This window comes from Tamandua tetradactyla, chromosome 3 (assembly GCF_023851605.1).
Source record: "Tamandua tetradactyla isolate mTamTet1 chromosome 3, mTamTet1.pri, whole genome shotgun sequence".
Lineage (NCBI taxonomy): Eukaryota > Metazoa > Chordata > Mammalia > Pilosa > Myrmecophagidae > Tamandua > Tamandua tetradactyla.
In genome coordinates, this window is record NC_135329.1 from 101858578 (window position 1) to 101877976 (window position 19399).

The window sequence follows — 19399 nt, forward strand, 5'->3', positions numbered from 1 at the left end:
AAAATTAAAAATGTTTTTGCATGAGGAAGAACAAAGGAACAATACTGCAGGGTGTTGAAATAGATGGTAATTAATATTTTAAAACTTTAACTTATGTGTGAGACTAAAGCAAAAAATGTTTATACTGTAAAAAATTTATATTTTGACTAGTGCATTTCCTAGTATAACTTATGTGGGCAGCTTAATTGAACACTATAAGTACATGGAACCCTGAGTAGGGCATGAGATTTTGTAGGTTTGTCCAGAGTGATGCCCCAATAAATCCCAGAGGGATTTGAACAGTGAATAAAAAAGTATTTGCAAAGCCCCCTTGGGGGAATGGTGAGAAAGGGGGAAAACTCAACTTCCCCAAGTGGAGAATTCTTGATATTCTCATAAGCAGTGGGGACAACCAAAGCAATAGGTGGAACCCTCGATCTGGAGGTTTATTTATATGAAACTTAACTCTGCAAAGGATAGGCTAAGCCTACTTAAAAAACTAGGCCTAAGAGTCACCACTAGGGAACCTCTTTTGTTGCTCAGATGTGGCCTCTCTCTCTCAGCCAACACGATAAGCAAACTCACTGCCCTCTCCCTCTCTACATGGGACATGACTCCCAGGGGTGTGGACCTTCCTGGCAATGTGGGACAGAAATCCTAGAATGAGCTGGGGCTCAGCATCAAGGGATTGAGAACACCTTCTCAACCAATAGGGGGAAGAATGAAATGAGACAAAATAAAGTCTCAGTGGCTGAGAGATTCCAAACAGAGTCAAGAGGTTATCCTGGAGGTTATTTTTACACATTATATAGATATCACCTTTTTAGTTAAGGTGCAACGGAGAGGCTGGAGGGAATTGCCTGAAAATGTAGAGCTGTGTTCCAGTAGCCATGTTTCTTGAAGATGACTGTATAATGATAGAGCTTTCGTAGTGTGACTGTGTGATTGTGAAAACCTTGTGTCTGGTGTTCCTTTTACCTACCTTATCAACAGACGGGTAAAACATATGGATTAAAATAAATAAATAATAGGGGGAACAAATGTTAAATTTAGTGGATTGAAATGCTAGTGGTCAATGAAAGGGAGGGGTAATGGTTATGGTATATATGAATTTTTTTCTGTTTTCTTTTTATTTCTTTTTCTGAATTGATGTAAATGGTCTGAGAAATGATCATGATGATGAATATGCAATTATGTGATGATATTGTGGGTTGTTGATTGTATAACAAGAATGGAATGATCATATGGTAAGAATGTTTGGGTTTGTATGTTGTTATGTTGAATTAAAAAAAAAAGTGTTCAGCAGACAAATGATTTGGGAAACACTGAGGCTATTCCTCAAATAATGTTAGTCACCAAAAAAACAAATTTTTGTTCTCTTTTGGGTTACTTCTCAGAGCCTTCAACATGTGAATAGGCATCATGCCAGTTACCAAAAGGTTAAAATGAATTTGCAGCCTTTCCCAAACATACCTGAGTACAGAACCCTTATATTCCTAGGATACCTATAAGCATCATTCTGAATACCATGGTTTGGGAAACTTTGCTCCAGGTCCTTAAAAATTGTGTAGGGCAGTACTTTTCAAGATGTAACTGCACACACATTAGCTGGCTCTTGTTAAATTGCAGAAACGGTATCAGGAAGTGTGGCCTAGGGGTTGAGATTCTGCCTATGACCAGCTTCCAGAAGATGCTCATGTTGCAGGATCATGGACCACACTTTGAGTAGCAGGGGTGTAAGACCTTCTCAGTGACCAGAGACCAATTCAAGAAAGTTTCTCCACTACCCGTAATACCATATTAACCTGCTGAGTGTATTCCTTCCTTAGCCTAGAAAGGAGAATTCTGTCATGATCCTCCAGCCCCAACGAATATCAACAGAACATGCTCTAACTGCCTCTCGGCAGCATTTTGCTTGTGTGCAGAAGCTAAGTAACTGGGTTTTCATTGGCACTGAGAGGTTTCTACAGCAACTTCCATTTTCAATGTAGGGAGGAGAGGAAAAAGCAATGCAAATGCACACATTAAACAGGAAGTGCCTTCTCTCAGGTGGACGCTACCTCACATTCATTTTGTCCTAGCCTGTTTTCCATCCCGTCATTTTTAAAGCAAGTAACTAATGGCCACAGAGAAAAGAGAAGCCTTGGGAAGTTGGCCCTGCCTCTGGGCCACAGTGACAATATTATTTGGTGGACATGAAGCTTCAGGATGGGCAACACCTGTCTACTATTGGTTTACAACTCTTCATGACAATTTAATCAAGGCCCAAACCTTAGAAAACCAATGTAGTGAATATTAGCAGCAAGATCAGAACAATCTCCTTCCTATCCCCTTATGAAGCAATTCAAGGCTCGTGGTTGCTATTCAATTTGTTATAATGACAGTGTTTAATCATGGAGTCTACTCGGCAGCTCGCTGCTGAATTGAGGTCACACATGTGACTATCCAGGCATGGAGCACATAATCTATAACTAAGATTTCGCCCCTGAATCTCCAGAGACTGTCGCATTAATTAACAATGCATTTATTTTAAAAATAATATGCATTGCAGCCTTTTAAAATGTAGCCTTGATTTGGAATGAGCAGAAGTTGTGATGAAATGTTCATGGCATTTATTACTGAAGGAAGGAAGAACTCAGCCAAGGGAATAGCCCAATCACATTTATTCAAAGATGTTTAATTAAAAGTCTTCTTTACTAATTTCTCCAATGCCTATAATATAATCTCTACTTATGGCTCCGTTCTAATCACCAAGTCATAAGTGAAAATATTCAATTTAGAGTTCTACTTCATATGCATATGCATGTCGCAAGTACGACCTAAGCCACACAAGTTAAAACTTATTTAGTGTCATCCTGGGCTGCAATAAATATTTTTAATCTTTAGCGAACAATGAAAAAACCTTGACTCTTCGCCTGGCCCTATCTTCAATCATGAAAGCTTGTTTCAGTGAAATGCAACGAAAAATAGTACTTCTCAGTAGGAAGGCCCGCTTAGCTCTACGGCAGTTAATGTACAATCTGCTGCTGATATATCAAACTAAATCTCTTATAGTTCAACATATAAATATATTTGAACGTGATAGGAATACACCAGGAAACATAGGTTTTTGGTTAGAGTGCCAACAATAATTCAGCTAAATTTATGTCTGGGGCCTAAATTGGTCTATGTCCAGAGTTAAGTTTTAAAAGATAAAATTCCATGAATATATGTATATGTTTTCTTTCTTCTTAATCAATTTAAATATCCATAGTCTGGTGCTTACACATATGTTTCCTAGCTACATGTGCACATGTTTGGATATAATGCTAAGAGCAGATAATGCTTAACTCCTTTCACCTTACAATTTGGTGGAGGACATGCAGGGATTTTCAAAGCGGAAGTCACTGACTTCCTCCCCTCTTGGAGGAAACCTTTCTTTCTGCTGCTTGTTTTCCATTGTTGTCAGCAAGTGGATGTTTGTGGGTGGGGAAACCATGTAATCTGAGAGGTAATTGGCATTGTACCTGAGGAGGCTGGTTTGGGGAGGTGGCTTTGAAGAGGCTGTCCCACTCTGGCAGTCACGAGGGGGTCAGAGGTGGAATGAACCATGGCATTATCGGCAGGGCCCCGGCTGTCTGCAGAGGAAGGCACTTCTCGTGCAAGGGTTTGGGCTCTGAGGGGGGCAGAAGCTGCTGGAAGGGCTGACTGTAGAGATAAGGTGGGCTCAGTATCCTCTGAAGAGTCCGGTTTGCATAGGTACCGTCCCATGGAGCGATTTCCCGAGTCTGGGAGGGGGAAGGTTCCGATCCCACTGTCCAGTGTTCTCATCTGGCAGCTTGATTCTGAGAGAGAGTAACACAGTAAGGATTAGAGAATGCTAACATAAAGGGATCATGGCTATTTAGATATGATCTGGAGAAAAGGCAACATCCAGAAGGAAGAATTTAAGGGAAAGAAAAATGAAAAACATTTGGAAATAGTATTAGCTGTACAGGACATTTCCACAGAGATACGTGAAGCAGACATTTAATTGAACATGAAAGTATTCCCTTCATGCAATATGTGTAAGAATGTCAGTGTGCTCAGGGAAGACATATACCCTGGATAGTTCTCTAGAGTTACAATGGAAAAGGAACATTCATTAGAGACTAAAACTATTTTTGATCATGCCTTTTGCAATCTGGGAATCATATGACTTCAACCAATTAGGTGAAGTTTATTAACTGAAATGAGATGAGCAATGAACGCACATAACAAACTGAAGTGATGTCCTAGCAAAGGTAATTGTGTATCTCTTGCATGGATTACTATCCACTCAGCAGTGAACTCAATCTCTGGCCTCTAAATTTGCCTGTCAGGACAAATAACTTACATGCCATAGGGGTCATCCCACAGGGTTCCTTACCTGCTGTAGCATCACTAATCATGTGGGTTTCATTTGACCCGATTGCCACTTGAAGTCCTATTTAGAAGACTACAGAGGCACTTTCTATTACTCTCATATTCTGTAACCACAAAACTCATCAGTGTCCTTTGGATTTCTTGCCACCCACTGCGTATGACATATTCTGCTAATTATGCCTCAGCTTCAACAAATTTAACGTACAGATAAAAATATATATTTAACTTCTAAAATGGTGATGTGGCTTATTGAAGCCAATGAGATTGCTTCCAGGAGCTAAGTGCCATCAAGAAAGCCTCCTGGTTCAGGTGATGATTGGGGACGAAACATCCTTAGTTAAGTTTATATCTACAGCTTAAATTCTAGAACCAGGTAAGAGGCACAGCTCAGCACCATATTTGGCACTATGGGGAATATAATAGAATCTGATGTAATCTCTGTGTCAAGAGGCTCAACAGCTAACATTTCTTTGATGTTTTTTGGAACAGGAGCTCACAGTGTGGTCTCATTCCATAACTAACTATGCAACCTGGCATGAGATCCTTAACCTGCTAGAGTCAAAGGTTTGTTACAGGGTTGCTGTGAGGATGAAAATACATTCATCATTGAATCCCCAGAACTTAGCACTGTCATGAATGGAAGAATGAAGGGTGACTTACATAAGATGTTTAGTGTATTTATTAGTTATTAATAGAAATCTAATAGGCAAATTGCATATCCTTAAGTACCTTTCATCCACAATCTCATTTGACCCTCAGCAATCAGTATACAAATTTTAGAATCTGCCCATTCCCCACTCTCCTCCTCAAAACCTCTTTGCTCTGAATAAGAATTGTGAGATTTCCTAAAACCATAGTAAAAACAAGGGGTGCAGGTGGGTACAAATTTGGCTCTTCTAGTTTCTATTAGATTTAGTGCTCAGATTTGGAAGCACTAGGAAGATGAAGTCCCTAACAAAGGAGAGGCCTCAGTCTCAGAAGGGCTATTAAATAGGGAGGCACAGGCCTCCGTTCTCCAGTGTGGTGCCCATAGAACCATCTCAGATCTCAGAGATTGGCCATGACCGCTGGAGTCCTGAATTACACAGCGGTGGCCTGGGAGGTTCTTCCTTTTCCCAGGATCCAAAACATGTTTTAGCCCCATTCCTTTCAGTGCCTCTGCTGGGGCAGCTTTACTCTCCACCAGTCTTACCAATTATTCAGTATGCGCTCTCTTCATTTTCTGCTTAACTAATCATCACAGAATGGTCTTTTTGAGAAATGATCAGCTGTTTGCCTGGGGAGGTGTTGCCAGGAGAGTGTGAAAAAAAAGGCCTGCTACTCAGAATTCAATGTCCTTTCTTCATTTTAGCATAGACACCCATCCTCAGATTTAGCACGTCCATATGCTGTACTTTGGTCCATTCTGAATTGTCTGAAATATTTCATTCTCACATAGAAGTAAGGATACCTTCATCAGTACCGACCCATTCTGCTGGGCAGGGGATCAAAGATTTATGGGACATGAGAGCTGAGATGTGTCAGAATCTCCATGCCCAGGTTGCCAACCACATACTTGCTTCCAGCATCCTCAGAAGTGCCCACTGCTGGACCAGAGTGCTCAGCATCATGCTACAAGAGGAGCTCTTCTTTCGTGAAGATGGCTCATCAAACTTTTAATTTGCTGATTATAGCTACCATAAGCTCACTACTTCCTTTGCACCATCTCTTTTCATCTTTACAACAAATCTTTAAGGTGAGAACTGTTATCCCCATTTTACAAGTGAGGGATCACAGCTCAAAAAGGGTAAATAACTTGTCCAAGGTCATTCGCTGTAAATAAAGAGGCTGAATTTGAATTCAGGCCTGTTTGATGACAAAGACCATGCTTTTAACCATGAAGCTACCCTGATTCCCCCTAAAACTACAGCTAAATTAGAGAATTGGGGTCTGCTTGAGTTCGAGTTGGCTGTTGAGGCAGCCATGTGAGCTGCAGGCTGACAGCATAGACGACTGCTCCCAGTTTCTCCTTTGGGATCAGCACTAGGCCCTGAGGTCCTGCCTGGTCCCCACTGCTCCCCATTCTGGGGTTGGAGTTGACTGTTGATATCTTGGGTAAACCATCCCTGATCTCTGCAGTTCCTAAAAGTTCTGGCCTCCACCTCCTTAGCTTGGATCCTGAGACTTCCATGCCATGGTTGTTCTAGAGCTTAACTTACATCTATAGGCTTGGCGACAGGTATGTCTTTCTGGCTTTATCTAAGAACATTACTCTCCACATATTATTTGGCTCCAGCTTTACAGAGCACTGCATCCAGTCCCCTTAAATGAACACTCCAAAAGCAAAATTGAGCTTCTTGGCTGCCTGTTCCACGACTGTCTGGGGACATGGCCCCAGACACCAAAACCCATGTTATAGACCATAATATAAGGCTGGGGTAGGTGCAGGAAATCGGGCAGAAGAGGGATTTGGGGTAAGAAAAATGGTGAAGGCAGCGTGGAGTACATCTAGTATTCTTCTGAGGATACCAATATTTTCTGGCATTTGTCACCTTAAATTATTTTCCTGTTCCTGCAACATACAATGTTGTCAGAGCAGACTCTATAAAGCACAAGTTTTGGTATATGTCAGTTCTCTGGTTTTCTGAGAATTGTGTGCACTGACATTAAGCTCAGAAACCACGTTATTAAGGCCATTTTTTATTCTGAAAACAATTTCAGATGCCAAATGTAGTGAAGGTGAAGGACTCATTCGTAAGTACCTATGAAATGAGGTGTGGACAGGCAGGGGCTTAGATGCCATAAGCCAAGTTTCGCCCTCAAGCAGATTTCTTCAGAATATATAAAGCTTCCATTTGGAAATAGGAGATTATATTGAAAATGCTGATGTTGTCTTTGAGAAGTTTCTTTAAAGCACTGCTAGTTTCTTGGAGTTCATAAGAAATATATATTTTTTTTATTAACGGAAAAAAAAAAGAAATTAACACAACATTTAGAAATCATACCATTCTACATATGCAATCAGTAATTCTTAACATCATCACATAGATGCATGATCATCGTTTCTTAGTACATTTGCATCGGTTTAGAGGAACTAGCAACACAACAGAAAAAGATATAGAATGTTAATATAGAGAAAAGAAATAAAAGTAGTAATAATAGTAAAAAAAAAAAAAAAACCCTATAGCTCAGATGCAGCTTCATTCAGTGTTTTAACATGATTACTTTACAATTAGGTATTATTGTGCTGTCCATTTTTGAGTTTTTGTATCTAGTCCTGTTGCACAGTCTGTATCCCTTCGGCTCCAATTACCCATTATCTTACCCTGTTTCTAACTCCTGCTGGACTCTGTTACCAATGACATATTTCAAGTTTATTCTCGAATGTCCGTTCACATCAGTGGGACCATACAGTATTTGTCCTTTGGTTTTTGGCTGGACTCACTCAGCATAATATTCTCTAGGTCCATCCATGTTATTACATGCTTCATAAGTTTATCTTGTCTTAAAGCTGCATAATATTCCATCGTACGTATATACCACAGTTTGTTTAGCCATTCTTCTGTTGATGGACATTTTGGCTGTTTCCATCTCTTTGCAATTGTAAATAACGCTGCTATAAACATTGGTGTGCAAATGTCCATTTGTGTCTTTGCCCTTAAGTCCTTTGAGTAGATACCTAGCAATGGTATTGCTGGGTCGTATGGCATTTCTATATTCAGCTTTTTGAGGAACCGCCAAACTGCCTTCCACAGTGGTTGCACCATTTGACATTCCCACCAACAGTGGATAAGTGTGCCTCTTTCTCTGCATCCTCTCCAGCACTTGTCATTTTCTGTTTTGTTGATAATGGCCATTCTGGTGGGTGTGAGATGATATCTCATTGTGGTTTTGATTTGCATTTCTCTAATGGCCAGGGACATTGAGCATCTCTTCATGTGCCTCTTGGCCATCCATATTTCCTCTTCTGGTAGGTGTCTGTTCAAGTCTTTTTCCCATTTTGTAATTGGGTTGGCTGTCTTTTTGTTGTTGAGTTGAACAATCTCTTTATAAATTCTGGATACTAGACCTTTATCTGATATGTCATTTCCAAATATTGTCTCCCATTGTGTAGGCTGTCTTTCTACTTTCTTGATGAAGTTCTTTGATGCACAAAAGTGTTTAATTTTGAGGAGCTCCCATAAGAAATATTTTAACCTGAAAAAAAGTTAGATATTGTGCTTCTGAAGCCAAGTTTTTCCTTGGGGAATTACAGGGATTCACAAAATAATTAAGTGGCCATGGTAGGAACAGAGTTCAAAGAGGCAAGCCTGCCTTGCATCTTGAATGAGTTGACTCAGTCTTGATCTTAACAAGTTGAAATTCACATTTGTGGGTGTTAGCTTCGCTGCCAACAGGGCCTTGCTAATGAGTTCAAGGGTTGGATCTCTGTATGGAGTAGCTGGCTTCATTCTTCTGAGGTCACCAATTACTTCCCTGACCCTGGCCGGCCCGCTCACCAATTCCACCTTGTCCCATTCCCCTTCTCTCTTTCTGTCCATCTTTCTCTGTCTCAAGGTAAGTTCTCTTACTTCTCACCACCACCAAGCCTCAGACATTTGATGGAATGACCTACAGCAGTGCTTCCTGGGTCTGTTAAAGTCATGGCACAGGTGGAATATATATGGCCCACTGGGAAAATAACAGCCTCTCCAGGGACTCCTGGCCATCTGAGGGCTGAGTGTTCTCCATTGTAGAGTATCTGGAATCCATTCAGGGCACATCTGCAGCAGAACGGTTGGGAACCTCTTACAGGATGGACTCATTTATGACCTTTTATTGACCACTCTAATAGATTACCTTGCGTATCTTCAGCATTTTTTAGCCTCATGGCAGCTGACGGGGAATATCTATAAGCCCTTATGGTTTGAAAGAGAGATACCTATTACCACCTCCAGAGGAGAAGTCTCACTGCATGGAGGGTAGCAAGAGTATAATGACTGCCATCAGGAGCTCAGTTTTAGGGTTCTAAACCTTCTCCACAGTTTGCAGGTGTTGGGGTTGTAAACAAATGGATGACTCACACAGGCACAATATAGAAAAACATTTCACCGATATAGAGAACAGACCAAGCCCTATCAGATTCACTAGTGGGTGTGGTCCCCCATGGCCAGTGGGCTTCAACCTGCAGTGACATGTTTGTGCCATGTGCTGTTGCAGAGGTTCCTAGCCTGCTTATATCTCCTCTCAGAAGGAGAGGAGATAGGTTGGATATCAGAAAACATGCATACTTTAGCCTGATCCCAGTGAATGGTTACATATGCTAGGGCAAAAAGGGAAGGAAAGCCAGCAGGTACTTTCTGCTACAGGATGTTTTTTTTGGGGGGGGGCGGGGGGGTATGGCCCAGGAATGGAACCCCAGTATCCAGCATGGAAGGCAAGCACTCTGCCACAGAACCACCTGTGCATCCCAAATAGGTTGTGTTTATCTCAAGACACTGCTGAGAAGGGAGTCAGCCCACAATTATGATCTGCCCCAGGTGCCAGGCCAACACATCTGGGCCTGATCACGGGATGCATGTGTGGGTCCCAGGAAAAGCAGCAGGCCATACCAGGACCCTCTCTTACTACAACCCTCCTTTTGTGGGAAGAATGCTACAAAAGCTTGGGTGAGGAATATTATCTGGCATCACAGCTTCAGAGAAAGTGGGAGGTGACTGGCCTTCAGGGAGATGAGCAGCTTGTGATGAGCTGCCATTGAGGGTAAGGCGCTGCTGCCTGGGATGGAGGCAGGGGGTAGATTTTGGAGAGACTAGTCTATTGGGGATTTTTATACCCTTTTCTGAGGGTCTGTGATATAAAATCTTGCCTGTGATCATTGGCCCTTCTTTTTCCTGCAACCAGGTGCATTGGCAGTTGGCCTCAGTTTCCTCATCTGCAAATCAGATCATACCACCTTCATCATGGCGGTGCTTGGAGGACAAAAACAAAGCACATGATCAAAACAGCTCACTGCATGTAACAGGCACAGTTATTTTCCAGAAAATGGCAGCCATTCTCAAAATAAGCTTTATTAGATATAAGCACCCTGGGGGCAGACCTGGATTTTATTCCTCTCTAACTTAGTATTGCCATAAAAACCTGTTAATGATTCCATCACTGTCCTTATTCTGTGGGGTGGTGATCACATGCATGACGCCGACATGCAGGGGGCACTTTATTCGTTTTCCATGACCAAGGGCTTGGCATGCGCCTGATGCACAGCCAGGTTTCACTGATGCTGAACGAATGAATGCATGAATGAAGAAACAGCTCTGATCTTTAGAAATTTCTTCCATATATTAAATTGAACACAAATCTCTTTTGCAATCTGAATCTGCTCCTTTTTGTTCTGACTCCAGCAACCAAGAAAACAGCCGACTTCTTTCTTCTCTGTAGCTATTTTCACCTACAGCCAGACTTAATTAATTCAGATGGCCAGAGGGATAAAATAATTCAGAATTACTGAATATTTTAAAGACTGATTTCTTCAGACTTTCAAGCCCTTAGAGCAAGGTCAGTGACCAAGACGAAGGATGACCCATGGAATGGTGCTTGACCAGACTCCTCAGTCCCCTCCCTGACCTAATACATCCCTGTGCCTGAAGCTCCCAGGCTGAGAAAAAGTCAGCATGGCAGCCTCACTTTATCTCTTACCTTCAAGGAATTCCAGATGGACAGAGGTTGCCCATTCTGAATGCTGGTGTCCCATATAACACCAGAAACCTTAACAGTATGAGAATTGAGCTCTTACAGGGTTAAATTCCAGGGGCCATTTGTAAGAGTAGATGAGATTACTCAGTGATTTCCTGTATGTATCGACCCCAAACAACCAGTTGCTCTCTGTTAAAACAATTTGTTCTCTTAACTGGGTTGACTATGCTTCTTCCAAACTTGTTTATATTATTATATAATACATAATATTATATTGTTCCCTCACACATATATATGAAATATATATTATTTCATAAATAGTGGCAAAGGAAAAGTCTTTTTTTTCCCCAGCATGGTCTCAGTGATTGCAAATATCCAAGTTAGTAGAATCTGAATTAGCAAGGGTCTTGGGTGTTTGAGAAATGCGACTAACTTGTTTCTCTGCCTCTTGTTTACAGATTGAAAGTTTCAACATTTTTCTCAGACATCTTTCACCATCTGATTTTGTAAATCAAAACTTTTGGCATTATTAATGTCCCTATTAAAAAGGGCATTATAGGATAGGATTAAGAAAGCCTGACTTTAGTTCTGAATCACCTGGCATATTCAGAATGATGAAGTGAAAGAGCTTGTGCTCCAGAGTCCGAAAAACTGGGTTGGAAGACGTACCTGGCCACTTTCTGGCTGTGTGACATGATTTTCTTAGCTATTCTGACATCATACAATTATAACTTTTTTTTCCCATGGGCAAGTTCCAGGAATCTTTTTTTTAATAACTGATTTTTAATAAGCTTGGAAATTTGCTCAGCATAGGGTAGGTACTCAATAAGTGTTTATGAGTGGTTGTCAGGGAGTGGTGTGGGCCCTGAAAGTACATTTATACCCATTGTGATGGAATCCAAGGCAAACCAAACTTTCATCTGTGTGGTTAGTTTGATATTGCAGCACTGGGTGCACTTCATTAAACAACTACCTTGGTTATTTCCTAAGCAATTACCTTTTGGCAACCATTTCCTTGGGGGTTAATTGATCTAAAGCATTAATGGGCAACTGATGAATATGGATCAAAGTGCTTGGAGTTCCTTGCACGCTGCAACTTGAAAGGTTGGAGTCCTTTTTCTTGAGAAATCCATTCTGAGGCTGGCCTCCCAAAAGGCTTTTTTTTTTAAAGGCCTAAACTAATGATGTTTACTGATGCTTCCTTGTTCACAGACTTATTAGGTTCTCAGGGAACATTCCCAAATTAGTATGCCATCATTTTCAGTTAGGGAAGTTACAGCACATCTGTCCTTAAAGGTTATACTTACTGCTGTGTAATGATCTACCCTCTATTATGGAGTCAAGCAATTTACTTTGGTAATCATATGTTTTTTCCTCTTTGACCCTCATAAACTTTAACAAAATATAAAACTTTCAAACCAACTGTGCTGTACTTTGAAAACTTCCACCAGATCTATAAAAAAGTTGCAATCAAATGTACAATGATGACCCAACACAATTCAATAGCCAGAAAGAAAGAGTGACCGGTGGGTGTTTGCTATTCACACCATATTATTAATTGACACACTTTGCTATAATGTTATAAGAATAAGTCTATGGACACATTCTTTCCAGTTTCTTAAACATCTTTAAGCTACAAGTGGCATTGGCAACAGCAACTTAAACTACAGATGGGAGAACAGATCTCTTTATTTGCACATCCTTCTCTTCATCTGTATGGATGAAACAAGCTGAAAAAAAACTAAGCCTGCTGCCAAAGCTACTTCAATTAAATGTAGGTTATTCATTCTAAATTTATCCCATAGTTTTATCAAAATAGTCAAAAATGACTATATAAGTTACTTATTCACATTGGGTAACTTTTGGCCATAGTGTCAAAGCAATCTTCTGGAAGGGTAGATTTGTCTGATGGCTTTGGGATACATGTGGATATTCTGCTCCTAAATTCACTGGATTGACTTTCTGAGATTTGAGAAATATATAAGCGAACGTAAACTTATTTTCCAATACCAAATGTTGTCTTTGGTACAAAGGAAAACAGAGACATTGTGAGAATGTTGTGCTACTATACGGAATTAAAGAGAAAAAATGTAGGACATTAATATGAGAAAAAAAAACTGAAAAATGGAAAAAAACAGAATACTAAATTACATTAAAAAGATAAAGAACAAGTTATTTAAATAAATATAAGAAGTGCTGGGTTGGCATCCTGCGAATGCAAAATATTGTGGTAGGATGTGTCTCAGGGATATAAAATAGAAAAGGTTAGAAATGTGTTGCGAATGCCCATATGACCATGCATTCACAGAAATTATTCTTGAGCTTATTTACATATTCAGCTAGTACTGCCAACGAGTAAAAATTCCCTAGGTTTTTTATAAGTCCTGCCGCTTCCTGTCACTGATATTAAATTATTCTTCCAAGCTTTTGGAGATGGCCCTTGGACTAGTATTCCAGGATTTGTTATTTAACTCTCAAAACCCTTCTTGAGGGTTAGAATGAGTTGGGACTCAGCAGCATCAAGGGATTGAGAAAGCCTTCTTGATAGAAAGGGAAAAGTGAGAAATGAGACAAAATAAAGTGTCAGTAGTGGAGAGATTTCAGAGTCGAGAGGTTATCCTGGAGGTTATTCTTACGAATTACATAGATATCCCGTTTTTAGATTAAGGTGTATTAGGCTAGAGGGAACTGCTTGCAACTGTAGAGCTGTGTTCCAGTAGCCATGTTTCTTGAAGATGATTGTATAATGATATAGCTTTTACAGTGTGACTGTGTGATTGTGAAAACCTTGTGTCAGATGCTCCTTTTATCTACGGTATGGACAGATGGGTAAAACATATGGATTAAAAATAAATAATAGGGGAAACAAATGTTAAAATTAAAACAAAAAAAACAAAAACGCTTCTTGACTTTACAAATTCTGATAATCACCTCTATACTTTTATCTCTCCAGATGGAAAAACCTTGAAGTCTTATGTAACTCCTTCAGGTCTTACTATGCTTCCATGCCTTTCCTGAAAAACAATGGCTAGAATTGTAAACAGTATTCACCATGACATTCAAGAGGAGGTTCATGTAGCTACTGCAATTCACTCTCCAGCATTTGCTTTCATTGGTAAGCTGACCTAGGAGCAGACTTGGCTCTCAGTTTCCTCTGACCTGTTTTGGGAATCATTACTTCTTACTCAAAGCCCTTGTTTATGAAAGCACTGTGTGGCTCCCTCCCAGCTCCCACAATATAATGATTGCCACTTAACTGATTTCCTTCCCATTAAGTCAAGTGCTGTCTTCCTTCATTTGACATTTTATTCTAACTGAAAAAAAATAACAACTTATTTCCATTAGCAAAACCTTTAGAGCACCTTCTAAACTGTGAAACTTGAGAACCACAATGGTGCCAGACTGATGTTTGATCGCCACTGTTCTAACTAAAAAAATGCCAGCTTCTCTCTTCCTTTTGTTTTCTGCTCTTTTTGCCCATTCTCTTTCCATAACAAAATTACTCTATCCTCAGCCCCCCCCCCCTTTTTTTTTTTTGCCAATCTAATTATAATTTAGCTACTTGCTTGTACTTTCTTTAAATTCACTTTTGGTTGGTACATATGAAAGGCATTTTAAAGGCCTCAACAAATAATGTTTACTGATTCTCCTTTGTTCACTGGCGCATTACATTCCAGGATCACATTCCCAAATTAGTAAACCATGACTTCTCCTTAGAGAAAGTATGGCATATATATTCTGAAAGGTTATACTTGTTTCTGTTCAATTACCCTCTCCTATAGATGTACCCCATCTCTAACTGTCCTGCCAAAATGAAGTGAAAAGTTGAACAATTATCTGATGAATACGATAGATACAGATGAATTATATGGACAACTGCTTCAACCCTCATGTTCACTTGCCTTGATAACATTTACTTTGATAAGACATATGAGGGAAGGGAAGAAAGAAAATAAATTTGGGGTGAGGTGCAATAGGAAGAGTTTCAAAACAGTTTTATTTGGAAGGAAGCATATAAAAAAAATCAGAGAAGCATGGAAGAGATTCAGACCTTTCAATTTAGAAACTGATGAAAATATCAAAGATATTTATAGGAGGATTAGAACTAAAGAATTCTATGTATTATTAGCTTTTTACAATTAAATTTTAAATTTAGGCACTTTATAAATTATTTTAGTTGACATATTACTGTAAGTACTAATATGTAATGAAAGACTCTTAGAAAGATGAATTGAGAGTGCATTCATTTTTTTTTTCTCCAATGGTCTCTGTATTTCATAAGTATTTTTTTCAAATGAGATGTAAAAAAAAAGAAAGCTCAGGTCCTCATAGCTTTAAGCTTTATATTGTTGTTTTTTAAATATTCACTTTTATACACCTTACTTGCTTGGTAAGGATTTTAATTATTGCAAGGTAATCTATTTTACGTGAATATTCAAGGATCACTTATTTTTCTTTTATGTGAGTGCAGCTGAAATGGGGGTGAAAAGAAGGCTGAAGCTGAGATGAGCCTATCTTTCTATTTCAGCTGCCAGCCTACACTCACCAATATTCCATAGTTGTCTCTACAGGAAGATAATAAAAGAAGAATGACATCCAACAGACTGCAGGACATGGATATGGGTAAAAAATATATATATATTTCTGTTTCTGTCTGAGGAGGATTAACTGTTCTAGGAATTTCCTCCTGCAGTAAACTACTAGAAAACTAGAACACATGAGTATGTGTGTTTGTATATACAAACATGTGCACGTAAGCATATTGGGCCCAGATATCAGAAAATAGGCATATAGAGCTTGAACTTTGAATCAAGGGAAACAAATGAGGTAAGTCCTACAATTGCTCCAGTTAACTGCTTCATGACTGTTTCAGTCAGCAGCATATAAAAAGGGAAGCCTGGAAGCCTTGCTGAATTGAAAGAATAAATTGAGTTGTGAAAGGGGATCAAGGCAGCTAGGATTTACAGGGCAGAGTACAGGAGGAAAAAGGAGGACAGCAGAGGTTTCCCTATAGTCTTTGGCTGATTACTGAATACATGGATTCATGAGATCAGAGAAAAAATTACTATGAAGAAGTGGGTTGAATGATTTCTAGAGCACACATGAGCTGGAAGTAGTTTATGTTTCCACCTTAAAGAAAGGATGGACTTTCTAATACATGGCCACAGGGTAGAATTCTCAGATGGGCTGAACCTTGATAGTAAGGCTTAAGTATACTCATAATAAAGGTGGCACTGAACTTGTCATAACAAAACTTAAGAGCAAGATTTGAAAAAATAAAACTCATTGTCAAATAGCTTAAATAGATCTCAGAACAAAGGGCAAAAGTCTTTATAGGAATACCACAAAAACCAGCATTCATCAAGTCATCACTTCACTTATTGTGTTTGTCATACCAGTATTTCTGTTTGGTTCCTAAAGAGAATCTCAGAGAGCTTCCCATACTATTCATTCAGTATTTTCATTTCCCTGTCCAAGGTACAAAGACATAATTTGCAAAAAGTACAACAAAAAGGTGAGGGGGTGGAAGGTATAGAAACAGAGTATGTGTATGGTATTGAAATGAAGTTGGTATCAAATCAACTATAGATTTAGGATGTTAAATTTTAGCCCCATGAGAGAAAGACATGAGAAGGAAACCACATGGTACAGTATAAAATAAAATAAAATAAATAGTAAAGTAGGCACTAATGGAAGAATAGAGAGTATTAAAAAAAAAGCAATAAGACACACAAAGACAAAATATCAAAAATGGCAGAAGGAAGTCCAGCATAATCAGTATTTGTTTTAAGTGTAAATGGACTAAACACTCCAGCCAAAAGGCAGAGATTGGCAGAACGGGCAAAAAAGCATGACCCAACTATGTGCTGTTTACAAGAGACTCAGCTTAAATTCAAAGACATATGCAGGCTGAAAGTTAAAAAATGGGAAAAATATATATGATATGCAAACTGTAAACAAAAGAGAGGTGGCATACCTATACTAATATCAGGTGAAATAGACTTAAAGTAAAAAATTGTTTTAAGAGACAAATGGTCATAATACACTGATAAAGGGGACATTTCAGCAATAAGACAAACTATTATACATACATATATATATATATATATATATATATATATATATATATATATATATATATGCACCTAATGGCAGAGCCCTAAAATGTATGAAGCAAATATTGAAGATTTAAAGGAGAAAATAGATAGTTCTACTTTACTAGGAGACTTCGATACACCATTTTAAATAATGGGTAAGATATCTAGAAAGAAGATCAATAAGGAAATACAAGACTTGAACAATACTCTAAACCAACTAGACTTAATAAACATACAGAGAACACTTCAGCCAACAGCAGCAGAAAACATTTCTCCTGCACACATGGGTCACTCTCCAGAAAGGACTGTATTTTTAGATCATAAAACAAGTCACAATAAATTCAAAAATATTGAAATCATAAATTTATCTTCTCTGACTAAAATGGAATGATGTTAGAAATCATTAACAGAGAAAGAACTGGAAAATTCACACATATGTGGAACTTTAACAACATATTATTTAACAACAGTGGGTCAAAGAAGAAATCACAAGGAGAATTAGGAAATATCATGAGGTAATGAAAATGAAAATACAGCATACCAAAACTTAAGGGATACAGCAAAGGCACTGCCAAGAGGGAAATTTATAACACTAAATGCTTATAGTGGTTCAGTGGTAGAATGCTTGCCTGTCATGCAGGAAACTGGGGTTCAATTCCTGGTCCATGCACCCCTCCCCCCAACAAACTAAGATCTCAAATCAGAGACTGAATCTCAGAACTGGAGGAGCAACAGACAGAAAAGCAAAGTAAACCCAAAGAAAGCAGAGGAATGATATAATAAAGATTAGTGTTGAGATAAATGAAATGGAGAATTAAAAAAAAACAGCAATGAGAATTAACAAAATCTAAAATAAGTTCTTTGAAAAGATCAATAAAATTGAGAAACTTGTAGCTAGAATGACAAAGAAAAGCAGGGAGGACACAAATACTAAAATAAAAAATTAAAGAGGGACATTACTATTGACAGCACAAAAATAAGAGGATACTATGAACATCTGTATGTCAATAAATGAGATAATCTAGATGAAATAGACAAATTCTAAAACTACAAAAAACACGTATACTGAGTCAAGAAGAAAGATGATCTCAAATGAGCAATAACTATTAAAGAGATTGATCAGTAATGAGAAACATCTCAGAGTAAGGAAAATCCCAGGAGCAGATGGCTTCATAAGTGAAATTTCCTAATCCTTCTAAAACTCTTCCAAAAAACTGAAGAGGAGGGAATCCTCCTTAACTCATTCTCTGAGGATGATATCAAACTACTACCAAAGCCAGATAAAGATATCACAAGAAAATAAGAGAACAAACTAATATTCTTTATGAATATAGTTGGAAAAACACTCAAAAAAATACTAGCAAACTGAATCCAACAGCACATTAAAAGAATTACATACCATAATCAAATAGGATTTATCCCAGGAATGCAAGCATGGTTCGACATAAGAAAATCAATTAATGTAACATACTATATTAACAGAATGAGGGAGGAAAAGAACCACAAAAAGCATGGTCATCTCACTTGATGAAACAAAGGCATTTGAGAAATTCCAGCACCTCTTCTTGGTAAAAACACTTAGAAAACTAGGAATACAAGGAAACTTCCTTAAAATGATAATGGGCATATATGAAAAAATCACAGCTAATATTTTATTCAACAGTTAAAGACTGAAAGCTCTCCCTCTAAGATCAGGAAGAAGACAAGGACACCCACTGTCACCTCTGTCATTCAGCATTGTATTGGGAGTTCTAATCAGAACAGTTAGGCAAGAAAAAGAAATAAAAGGCATCCAAATAGGAAAGTAAGAAGTAAAATTTCTTTATTTGTAGATACCATGATAACACATAGAGAAAATCAGGAAAAACCTACAACAAAGCTACTAGAACTAATAAATGGATTAAGCAAAGTGTCTGGGTACAACATCAACATGCAAAAATCAGTAACATTTGTATTCACTAGTAATGAACAATAGGAAGAAGAAATTGAGAAAAATCCATTTATAATAGTAATTAAAAGAATCAAATATCTAGGAACAATGCTAACTAGGGAGGTAAAGGATTTGTTCACAGAACACTACAAAACATTGCTAAAAGAAAACACAGAAGACCTAAACAAATGGAAAGACATAATGTGGCCATGGATTGAAAGACTAAATATTGTTAAGATGCCAATCCTACCTAAAGCAATTTACAGATTCAATGCAATCCCAATAAAAATTCTAACAGTGCTCTTTGAACAAATGAAGAAGCCTATTATCAGATTTATGTACATCTGTGAAGAGCCAA

At 38.5% G+C, this 19399-nt stretch overlaps 1 protein-coding gene across 16 annotated transcripts in view; it reads right to left on the reverse strand.

The window, feature by feature from the left end:
• NCKAP5 (NCK associated protein 5) overlaps nucleotides 1-19399 on the reverse strand; it is a 1072936-nt gene that overhangs the window by 89659 nt on the left and 963878 nt on the right. For 15 of the 16 annotated variants that reach the window (XM_077153602.1, XM_077153594.1, XM_077153595.1 and 12 more), the window contains one exon: nucleotides 3486-3803. In XM_077153602.1, the coding sequence (XP_077009717.1) occupies nucleotides 3486-3803 (318 nt within the window). Of the gene's footprint in view, nucleotides 1-3485; nucleotides 3804-19399 lie in introns of those variants that run through there. The other variant, XR_013172672.1, reaches the window with a different exon arrangement.